Below are 12,122 nucleotides of genomic sequence, written 5' to 3'. Positions count from 1 at the left end.
TATGCCTTGCCAGGTCCAGGGAGGACAGATGATTTTATTCTCATAAACAGAGATGTCAAAAAATTGGTAGAAATTCATATCACCAGGTACAAGGTGGTGGCAATGCCTGGCCCCAAAATCCAGGCTGTTGTCCAGGCTCTTGGAATTACACCAGTTCAGACACAGAGACTCTTTAAAAAAAAAAAAAAAAACTTTTTATTTTGTATTGGGGCATAGCTGATTAACAATGTTGTGATAGTTTCAGGTGAACAGCAAAGGGACTCAGCCATACATACACATGTATCCATTCTCACCCAAACTCTCCACAAGGCTGCCACACAACATAGAGCAGAGTTCCATATGTTATACAGACACAGAGACTTTTGAAAGAAATTATAAAAGGCTTCTGAGCCTTGCTGAAAGATAGTTGATAGAATTAACAGAGTAAATAATTCTAACAAGAACGTAAGAGTCAGGAGATGCAGATCCCATTACTGACTTCACCACTGGTTAACTGTAGAACCCTGTGGAAAAGACTTACCTTCTCCAGTCTTCGGTTTCCTTGAACAAAATGACAATCGTTTTAGGCAGTCCAGCAGCATCCCTACTGCTTCTTCTAATAATAGAGTCGCTTTCTCTTGAAAGGACTCCAGGCCTTGGGGTTTGACTCTATGCGGAAGCTGAACTGACTCTACTTCCCCTTGCTTTTCCGCTATCAGCACACAGGTGATATTCACTGAGCCACCCTTCTGGCACCCGCCTCAGTCACAGACTTTTGTTCCGGGATGGATACATGACCCAAACAGACCAGAGTTTACCCAGGAAAAGACAATTTCTTTCTTCTGTGGTTGTTAAGCTGGTATCTATGGTAAGATGTGAGTGTGAGCCTAAGAGAATCACTTTTTTTCTTTTTCCTGACATGTTTGGAAACAGCTTTACTGAAAGATGGAGAGAGCGGAAGAAGCTGATAATATCATATATCAGCTTTTCAGACAGCTGAAGCAACCTGTATCCTTGGATGTGGGAGTCACACAGGTCAGTAAATTTAGTTTGTTTGTTTTTAATTAGTTTGAATTGCATTCATGTTTGTTTTACCCAAAGAGTCTTGATTAATCCAGCTCATTCTTGCTTGAACATTTCATGAATTTAGAGGATATTTAAGTTGCTTAAAACAAGGAGAAAACATTTTCTTTAAAAGTTAATCTGTGGAAGTTGGGGAGGGAAATTCACACGTGATCCTTTTGTTTATCCCTCGTTGAGCATTCCTGGTAGGGGCAGGGAATAAAACACTCACTCGTTCCTGATCTGAATTTGTAGAAAAATACAAGTAGACTCCAGAAATCCATTTGGAGTGTTTTCTTCAGTCCTTGCACATTCATGCTCATCTCGAGCTTGAGTATATAATGTACAGTGAACCCTGTGTGAGCTGCCTAAAGAAAGGGAAAAGTCAAATTGCATAGGTCACATCCTCCAAATCAATATAGAGAAGAATGGAGGGTACTTCATCAGTAAGAGGAAAAGTCACAAGTGTGGGTGGTTCATACAGCTGGGTCTCCAAGGACATATGAGCACAAATCAAGCAGAAGACAGGATGGAAACAGGCCCCTTTAAATTCCACGACACTTTGTACTCAACTTTCAAGATCTAAGTTAGTACCTAGTGCAAAGTCAAGCCATAATGGATACTAAATAATACATATTTATTGATGATAAAGATAAGAAGATCTGGCAAGGCCTCTTTGACCTCTGGGTATAAGAAAATTGAGCTGGCTAACAGGATGCTTGCAATTAGTCCAAGACTTAGCAGAGAGAAATGGAGAAGGAATTAGCAGTCTTCCACATTCTTGTCGCATTGCTGAGCTCAACAGTCTTTGATCCTTTTATTAAGTCCTTTAAATGTAAAATTTTCTAATCACTGTTTTGAGAATTCACAAACTTCCTGTCAATTTCTAGAGACTTGATAGGTTCTTTTCGTTTTCATTGATCTTCTTCAAATTTAGGGTCTCGTCTCATTTCTCTTAGCTTAGCTTTTAAAGATTTTCAAGCTTTCACAATATATAATCTTTGACTTTTCTGTCTCTTGAGGATTTAGCCTCTTTTTCTTTCCATTTCTTAGATGAAGATTGAACCATACATCTCAAGATATAGATGTATTGTAAGACTCCAGGAACCTCCTATAAATCTTATTTACTGGACATTTTGGATGAATTTCTTTGCAACTTTATCTGTGCATTGGTTTATAAATAGTGTTAAACAAAGAAGTGGAGAATATGTGATATTTCAATTTAGCCTGTAGTGAAATGGATGTGTTTTCATTGGTATACAATACAAGAAACACAGAGTATGTGTGTGAGTGTGCGCATGCATGCCTGCCTAATCAATACTATTTAGAATATGAACTACTTGATCCCGCTCAATTTATAGGAAAATAAAGCCAAAGAGACATTCTGGATCCCAGAGGGATTCTTTTCCCAAAGCAATCAGACATCTGGAGTCTTGGGCTGATAAAAATCAATGGCTTTCAAGGCAGTATATCTTTAGATGTGGGGGAGGGAAGAAGTACATAATGAGAGAGGAATTTGTGACAGTAGGAGGCAACAGAAAAAAAAAAAAGAGTAAGAAAAACTGTAACACTGTCTCCCTGTAATCAACCATATCAGGGCACAGGCTATAGCATAATTAGGTATGTATATTTATATCACTATGACCTCAGAAATAGTAAACAGAAACAGTTTCTTTATTATTTGACTCTTTGGGCAGATCATATGCCTTCCTTTATGTGTGTTTATCTGTGCCTGTGCTTCATGGGTTGAATAAGCAGAATTCAGTTCATTTTTCAGTAAGAAGTTGTAATGTACCACATACACATGGGTGCTTGACAAATACTATCTAATTGTTTGAATTATAAGCTCAGAAAATATTACTATGTGATGGAAATCAGTTTTAAAATGGGGGCAGGGCAGAGTTTTGTTCCAACATGATCACAGATGGTTTGACCTTCTATATATTGATCGCTCTGCCTACATCTACCCACTCAGAAATATTTCAGCAACTGAGCACTTACATGTATTCAGAAAAGGAAACTATTTACCCATAACCCCTTCAAAATATATATAGTCAAATAAATGAAAATGTAACTTATTTACTCTCATTTACTATGTGTTGTTATTTGAGTTGGGTGTAAGCCACTTGTCTGCAATCTGAGGTGTATTTTTATTTGTTTTTGTTTTTTTAGGTGTATTTTTAAATGCATTTACTTATCCTTACAATAATAGTTCTTGTAGAAACTCTCCTCTGATATATTCTGAATTTCTCAAATACAAATAATAATTTTAGACTATTCTGTTGTGATCACCAAATATGTTACATGACTTGCTGATAATATTAAATACTTTGACTTTTTCAAGTCAAAGTAATCTGAATTACTGAAAATTATCTGAAAAATTATCTGAAAATCTGAATTTTAAAATCTAAGCTAATGCTATAAAATTAATCCTGGACTCTTAACCAGTTTAAGCATTTAAACAATACTAAAATATCTGGAAAGAAGGACAGAGTGATGTTGGCCAAGGAAGCAGTTAACCATTGAGCCTTTAAGTTCAGACATTAGGAAACAACTACTAACTACTGCTTGAGGGGACTTGAAAACATATCCTATTCGAGCTATTGCGCACATATCTAAATGGGATGTGGCAGGTGGGTGAAAGATTTATTGATTCCTGTTTGGGGTATTACTGTAGACTTACTGCTTCAGTGGGCTTTCAAACGAGGTTTGAGTCTTACAGAACAAACTGAACCCTGGAATCCTTTCCTGGCATTGAAACCCCCAAAGTGACAAGTCTAATAAGCCAGGGCTGAGGAAGGCTTTAAACTGCATGCGGAACAGCTGTTGCGTGCTCTTGCAGAAGCTCAAAGGGAAAAATGCTTTGAGGAGAAAAAGTGGCTGTTAATTAGTCTTTGAACACCCGAAAGTTTCTGCAAACAAAAATGCACATTAGTCTAAATGTATACAGAATTAAAGGAACCACTTGCTAATCATATGCTCCCCAATTCACTGGACTTTCCTTTCATTGCTTCCTCCAGTGAGAACACAGAGATCTGTGATATTTAAGGCACTAGTTAGATTATGTGTAACCTGTCAGCATAGAAACTGCTCTCTACCTAGGCCTGGATAGGTGTCTGAAATTTTGCTTTGGCTGTTGTAAATAACATCCCGTGTTGAGGAGCACTGGACTTTAGGGGGAGGGTGTCTCCTACCTAAAAGAACAAGATTGGAAAGACAAAATAGATTTTTAAGATACCTATTGAAGTGAGCTGAGAAACACATTAAGAGACATGGGAATAGTAAACAAATTAATTCAATAGAATCATAGAATAGGAATGTCCTTTTAGAACACATCTTCGTCATTTTAGGGCGGATGGCTCTCAGTTACTTAGATACCAGAAGCAAACTTTCTTACATCATCGTCCAGTGCGCCTTTTCCTCCCTTACTCAGAATTAGTGTAAGAAGACGTAACAGGGCTGACTCAGGATCCCTTGAGAAGCCAGAGTGGCTTGAAAATCAGAAAACAGGCGTGGGGATCATCCATCACCAGCCAGCATGTCTCAGGCTTAACACAATAATGTGATGTTATGCTTAGACTTCCCTCAAGCAGGCCTAAAGTGGTTCAAGACTCAAGTCCTTATACATTTTCAGAGAAAGTGGAAAGAGTCATAACAACAATCTTAAGAAAAATAACATTTATTAACAATTGGCTAAGCTACTTAGGTAGTGGCCACCCAATTAGGCTCGGAGGCATCTGCGGCTGTCTGCACAGCCTGAGAGGGGTTACAACCCTGTTAATCCACTTGCTGTGTCTCACAAAATCCTCTCCCTGTTTCTGCTTTATTTCCAGAAGGGTTTCAGAAAGTATCAGATGCCTCCCCATGGACCATCTGCCAGAGCCAGCGAGTTTTTACAGGAAGCCATCTTTCTCCCTCTCTCTGTCTCTCAGGACTTCCCACTAATTACTGACCACATGGTGGACTCAAGTGTGTGGGATGATAAAATCTGCCTGTGTGCATCCATCCCTCCCAATTCCCAGTCTCTTAAGTCTGACATCGTTTTCTTCTATGAAACTCAGAAAGTGACTTTTAAAATTCACTTTCCTTGTAGCACACCTGTAAGAAAGGATCAACGCCCCATAAACTCTAGGCAAGATTTAAAAGTTTCATTTAACGCATTTGTTAGGATCAAGATAAAAGACAGTCAAAGGCAGAGTAAGATAGGGAGTGGTGTGGGGCCTGAGAAAGTGGTTGAGTGTGGCCATCGGGGAATAGGGAGTGTAAAAAGCTTCTTGCACACATTGCCTCATCTATAAAAACCAGAATTACTTGGCATCTAAGTAACAAATGGATCTAAAGGCTGTAGAGAGGAGCTGTTGGCAGGAAATGGTCCCAAGGGCTATGATATTTTCAGATCATGTGCATTTGCCTATAATGCATAGATCATGGATTACAGAACTCTGTTCACCTAACTTTCCTATTTAAGGGATAAATTTTGCAGGTTCTGATTTGTCGACTATAACAGTTTCTGGTGGTTAAGAGAATAAATCTGGATAGTTAAGGAAAAATGATAAATTTTGCCTTTGAGATGCAAGGAAGAGAAAAGTGCTGTGAAGAAGTATTAAGAGGAAAAAGGATGGAGAAGGATCATAGTGATAACAGATTTAAGAGCATTGGTAGAGGAGAGAATAGTAAGGGGCCTGGCAGCTCCCCCCACCTCCCCAATTTTCAGGAATTGGGCTTTAAATAGAAAGCACTCTTCAATACAAAGGCAAATTGACCTGCAGGTTGAGACCTTTCTGTGCCTGAAACTCACTATTAAGCAGATAACTTGTACACAGCAGAGCACAGTGGAAGATTCCTACACACTCTTGATAGGAATCTTGGTAGGTTGGTTTTTGATCCCAAATCAGTTTCCACACTGAGTCTAATTTTAAATGTCTGGTTTGTGCCTGAGTGAACTGGTTCTGCTTTCTTTGAAACATGGAGACAGCAGATTAACTTGGTGCCACAGAAACTAGCTACAGAATAGAAAATCTCCATTTCCTATCTCACTCATTAACAAAGTGCTCTCCATGACTCACTCGTGACTACATGTTGCCCCTGCTCCCCTGCCCAGACAGAAGAAAACAAGCAAATGCTTACCTGCCGAACATACAGAAACAATAGGCAAAACTTCAAAATCCTTTCTTTTGCAAGCCTAATATATACATGCATTCCAAAAAAAAAAAAAAATTCTATGTCATATCCCCACATAGACAAAGATTTACTCTGGGAGTGAAACAGATACCTGAGTGGGCAGGATGTTAAGGGACACAAACATTTGATCACAACCCTTCAGACACTTACACTGTTTATGCCAGTTGTGTCTCTTCTCAATTAAATAGGACACTTCATTGTTGTTGTTGTTGTTGTTAATTTTAGTCCACCTTGTATCTGCTACAGTGAAGCTTTTAATTGCTATACCATAGCAGAGGATTCTTTATATTTTTGAAAATATTTAGGATCCTACCCTAGGTATAAAAACAAACTGCTCAAAATCTGTTGTCAAGTTACAGCTCAAAGCTATTGTATCCTTTGGGTTATTTTCACATTCACAGTTTTCCAGGCTTTTCTTTCCAAATCCCCTTCAATTTCTGAGCCCAAAGACCATCTGTAGCTCCTCTCTGGACAACTTCCAAGTTTGGGTTACACACATCTATGACATTCAGAACCTCGGTTAACTCCTCTGAACCTTCTGGCTGGTCCTGGGACTGATTACCCAGGTCGCGTTTATCTTCTACTTTCGCCCTTCAGATATAAAATGTAATATGACAAAGACAATACACGCTTGTTTTTAGTAACAATGGTGTACCCCGGGGAGAATCAGCGTCACTCTGTCACTCTGTACTTTAGGAACTACTTTTCCTCGTCTTTTTTTTTTTTTTTGATCAGAATCCTGACGCTTGCTGGCTGACGTTGGTCAGGAGAAGATGCCCTCCCTGAAGGCTAGCCAAGCCGTCTCTTCCTTTCATTAGCGGTGTAACCCTGTGTTCCCACCGGAGCCCTGCACGGAAGTGTAATCTTCCCGCGGGGGCCTCCCGTTTTCTCGCCTGGCTCAGAGCGCTGAGCCTAAATGAAATATAAAATATTAACTGAAAGGGAAAACAAAGGATGCTGCCTCCAGGACGGCTCCAGGGCCTGAGACTTGGCCAGGGCACTCGTCCCTGGGCCTCTCTGTCTCGCTCCCCCCCGCCCCTCCCCTGTGCCTGCGTAGGATCCACGAGTTGAATCGCAGCTCGCCAAAGCGAATTCCACTTCGGACTGGTAACCTGACCCCTCAGCGTCGCCCGTTCCCTTCTGCCCGGAGCGTAGAATGATCACCAGGAGGCCAGGAAAAAAACACTTAAACGTTGCATTTATTAAGGAAATTTTAAATAAGAAAAAAAGAAAAGTCAAAACGGTGTCACCAATGTCAAGAGCACTTTTGTGGTGTAAACCGTGCAGTCACGAGCTAGGAGTTCTATCCCGGATCTTTGCCCCGGGGCCAGCTAGAGTGCCAGTCCCCGTCCCCCCCCCACCCCCAAGACCCAGTTGGAAATGCAATAAAAGAATTGTCACCCCATTCACATTCACAGGCTCCCCTTCCCCCACCCCTTCCCCTAACACAAAACTCTAACCCCCAGGCAGGGAAACAGGCCACTAGGGCGGAAAAAGACTTATCAAATACTTGTATTCAAGCAAACAAACACAAAACCCTTTAAAACGTCACGTTACAATCAATCAAAGGTATTTATCGCCTGTCCTGCCGGGGCTACAAGGAGCTGGAGGGAATGCGCGCGAACCCGGAGACGTGTCCCCGATAGTTCGGTTAAGTGGCATATATGCGGGTCACTTTTCCGGTCACCAAGCAATAGGTGCCGTTGGTCTCCGCCTGCCCACCCTCTCCACCTGCACCCCCGAGCTTGGCCCACCTGCGGGTGGAAAAGGGCCTTGGCCTGGGTCGGTGTCCCCGCATTCTGCGCTAGCGGCAGCTTCCAAAGTTCTGCGCCCCAATCGCCTTCTCTTGCCACTTGCTGCTGAGTCCAGAGTCAAGGCTCTCTTTTCCTACTGCCAGGCCTGGGGACTTTCAGAGGGCGAGCGATAAACGGGTTCGCTTCATCCCGAAAGGCAAAAGTCGAGAGAAAAAACTGACTCCGACAGGTTTGCTTCGCCCAGTTGCGCATGGTGAGAGGGCGCGGCCGGGCTGGCGAAGTGGGGAGGCGAGGGGCGGCTGCCGCGGGGGCCGGGGGCCGGTCAGTAGGGCCCCACGACCACCGCCTCCACCTCCTTAGACGGTCTCCGGTCCTTCACCAGGAAATTGATCATGCCCTCGGACTTGATGAGAAGGTTGCAGCCCAGGAAGAAAATGCCGAAGACCACGGTGAGCGAGAGCACGCACATGACGGCGATCTGAACCACGCGCATGATGTACAGGCTGCGCTCGTCCGGGCCGCCCTCCGCGAAGCCGTCGTCGGTCACCACGGACGCCTGGGTGCAGCAGCGCACGGCGCGCTCCAGCGCCTCGCTGCTGTTGGCCAGGAACAGGCCGGCCACGTCGGTCTGGTTGCCCAGGGCCGGATTCATCGCGGGAGCGGGCGGGCGGCTCGGGAGGCGAGGGTCCGAGGGGTGGGAAGGCGGTAGCGCGGCAGAAACAGGTGAGCTGAGCGCTCACTTGTGGACTCGCGCGCGCGGGGACCGCTCGCTCGCTTCTTTCCAAAGTCCCCGGCTGGTGAGAGTTTCGCCGGAGCCTTCTCGCCGCGCGCCTCAGTCTGGCTGGTCTGCGCCGTGTGCTTCTGCCCGGGCGGTGCTCGTTCCCGGCGCTCGCTCGACTAGGGGCTGTTGGAACTTGGCGGGGCTGGGCCAGCCGGGCCGTGGGAGGTGCGGACGGCGGCGGTAGGACAACTGCTCTGAGCGCAGAGCGGCCCCTTCTGGCCGCACCGCTGCTCTGCGCCCGCCGCTGCTGGGCGGTGGGGGAAAGGAAGGGGGCGAACCTCTTATTTTTCCTTGCTTCGCCACTTTTCCAGCTCCAAGGATAGGCAGAGATCGCTTTTCTGGCTTGATGGATGATTGAAGAGTTTCGGGTGGGGGAAGGGTTGCGACCAACGGAAAGTTTCTTAAAAACTGGGTCACACAAGCTCTGCGTGTCCTTGGCCTCCCGCCTCCCTCACCTCCGGGAGGTGGAAAGTGGCGATGAATCGCAGGTGGCAGATGGTGTCAGCGAATACATGGGCCCGCCGCCTGTTCCTGACTTTGTCTCGCTTGCGACGAGCCGGGAGGAAAGGAAGGAGAGAAAGAAAGAAAAGAGGGAGAGAGGAAATGATTGGAAAACAGAGTAAGGCAGATTTTATAGAGACTCTTGGGCAAAAGAAAAGGGTTTAGGGAAGGAAGGGTTCTTCTGTGGCCTTTGTGGTTGCCAAGAACAGGGTCACCTCCTTGGTAAGGGAGGGGAAGGTAGACAGAATGGCTACCCTTGTAATCTCAATTGCAAATGAGTTTTTGGATGTGCTTCCAATGTTTTTCTCTGCTGGCAGTAAATCAGTTGTTTAAGGGAATTGCTCATCAGCACCCATCACCTAGAACACTGGCCAACTCCTGGAAGATCTCCCCATTTTCCGTAAGCTGATATATTTCTCCCTAGTCATTTTAAACGAAGCTACAAATGTTTTAAGGGCCTGATTGAGACTTCAGTCCGTTATGATTCTGCTTCTGGTTTCAGTGAAATGTTACAAACCTGTCAGATTGTTTCTTGAGCCCTAGAAGAATACTTCAGTTGTTTTTTTTTAAATCTTGTCTACTCTTTTTCTTCCCCTTCACTTCTTCCTCTCTCCCTTCCTTTTTTCTTTCTTTCAACTGTAACAGCTGGAAACCAGTAACTTGAAGCCCAGTTCAAACTTTCCATAGAATACATTTATTAAATTTCTATTAAAACGCAGTAGCTATCCTGCCATTTTCAGCTCTATTCTCAACTCCATTATATTTGCTTGTTAAACCCTCTGATTTTTGTCTCCCCAAACATTATTTATTCCATGTTCAAAGCTTTCCTTAAATGTTTTGTACTACTTTGTGACCACAATAAAATAGAGTGAACTGTATTTTAGTGAAGAGTTTCCAACTTTGGGATGTTGATTGTATACCAGCTTCAATAAGTTTAGATGCTTCTAAGTAGCTAATTTTATTTTGGAGGTGAAGACCTAGGCTTCTGGGCCTCATCCATAATTCATCTGGTTTATTGCTCTAATTTCCCATGGTTATAATTGCCCTGAAGAATGCTCCAGTCCCAATAATTTCTTCTTTGGACAAATTTATTATTTATTGATCGGAAAAAAATTATTTAAATCTCACTATACATTCAGCCTGTCTTAGTTAATATGGGTGATACTTAACAGCAAAACGTAATGCATATGTGAAAAATTAGAGAAGAATTTAAGATAATATAAAGCAAATACCACAATGAATGGTGGAGGCAAGTAGTTAGAATTTAGAAAAGCAAAAGGTGGAGAATAGAGGTCATTGACAGGGATATTGAGACTTCCCAAGTAGCACTAGTGGTAAAGAACCCGCCAGCCAATGCAGGAGCCATAGACATGTGGATTTGATCCCTGGGTTGGGAAGATCCCCTGGAGGAGGGCATGGCAACTCACTCCAGTATTCTTGCCTGGAGAATCCCATGGACAGAGGAGTCTGGCAGGCCACTGTCCAGTGGGTCGCAAAGAGTCAGACACAACTGAAGCAATTTCACACACACACACACACACACACACACACACACACACACACACACAGGAGGATATTAACTTGCACAGGATTGTGTGTTTAGTAGAAGCTGGGTACAACCGATTATAGACCGTAGCCATCTCTTTATGGGACAAAACAAAGAGATGATACATTTGTAAGGTCTGGTTACAAAAAGTTCCTAAAAGTGTTAACTGAATCATTTCAGAATTTGAGTATATTTGTTGATATTAACAATATTACTACTTTAGTAAGAAGTTATTATAAAAAATGATCAAATTTTGCCATCCAGTAGAGGTTTTGTATCATTAAACTTCTAGATTTGAGGGCTTCCCTAATGGCTCAGATGGTAAAGAATCTGTCTGCAAAATGCAAGAGACCTGGGTTTGCTCCCTCGGTCAGGGAGTATCTTCTGGAGAAGGGAATGCCTACCCACTCCAGTATTCTTGCCTGGAGAATTCCATGGACAGAGAAGCCTGGTAGACTATAGTCCATGGGGTTGCAAAGAATTGGACACTACTGAGTGACTAACATTTCACTTTTAAAAAGGTTTTGTATCTTTAAACTTGTAGATTTAAGGAATACATTTTTAAAAGAAATAATGGAACACTCTGACATTATTTTGTTTCAGTTTTAATTACTTATAGCCACAAAATTGTGGATAAAATAATTGCTATTCCCATCAACTAGTTCAGAACTCTGGGGATGTAGTTTTGTTTCCTTTATATCCCACCTTGCACTGCCACCAGTCTGATTTTGTTGGATAAAATTGGTCAAAGTATTTACAGGGAAATTAGCTATAAACCAAGTAGTACAAAACTAACATTTATCACACACTTATTACTGGACTTAAAGGGATATGAATAGGTAGAAGTTTTCTATAGAAATTGTTTATCTTTCCCTTGGGTATTTTGAGTGAAAAATGTTTATATAGAGAAACTTTGATTTCTGGAAAAGCAGATATTGATGTGAAATGGGGTAATGTGTTAGTACTGGTAATTCAGTTCAAATAAAAGGATTTTGATACATATGACTCACTGTTATATTTTTTTAACTAGTGACTTCTCCTACTTTATTGGACAGGATATTTGATTTCAAAAAGTTATATGCTCATTATTTCACAATATAAATATTACACAAGGAAAGAAACATGTATCTATTCTTTCCTGAAAATATATCTATAGCATATAAAAAAATTCTGTAAAGATATTCCAGGCTGATGTTGATGGACATCTATCATCAGTGGTCATTAGATCTATAGTTTGAATAGTTTTGATGTAGGACAAGACAGTTGCAATATCAAAAATCTTTTCCTTGAGTCTCTCTCTGTGTATATGATGAAAATA

At 42.4% G+C, this 12,122-nt stretch overlaps 1 protein-coding gene across 1 annotated transcript; it reads right to left on the bottom strand.

The window, feature by feature from the left end:
- Positions 1-7,706: 7,706 nt before the first annotated feature.
- RPRM (reprimo, TP53 dependent G2 arrest mediator homolog) lies at positions 7,707-8,852 on the bottom strand. The gene has a single exon (XM_052635826.1). It carries the CDS (start codon positions 8,626-8,628, stop codon positions 8,299-8,301), a length of 330 nt encoding a protein of 109 aa, XP_052491786.1. The 5' UTR covers positions 8,629-8,852; the 3' UTR covers positions 7,707-8,298.
- Between the last annotated feature and the right edge of the window lie 3,270 nt (positions 8,853-12,122).

Source organism: Budorcas taxicolor, chromosome 2, assembly GCF_023091745.1.
Source record: "Budorcas taxicolor isolate Tak-1 chromosome 2, Takin1.1, whole genome shotgun sequence".
Lineage (NCBI taxonomy): Eukaryota > Metazoa > Chordata > Mammalia > Artiodactyla > Bovidae > Budorcas > Budorcas taxicolor.
The sequence above is the reverse complement of the archived record's forward strand: the minus strand, read 5'-3'. Positions and strand labels throughout refer to the sequence as shown.

Bases quoted from the DNA above. Each gene is read 5' to 3' on its own strand.
- RPRM (XM_052635826.1), bottom strand. From the start codon at position 8,628: ATGAATCCGGCCCTGGGCAACCAGACCGACGTGGCCGGCCTGTTCCTG.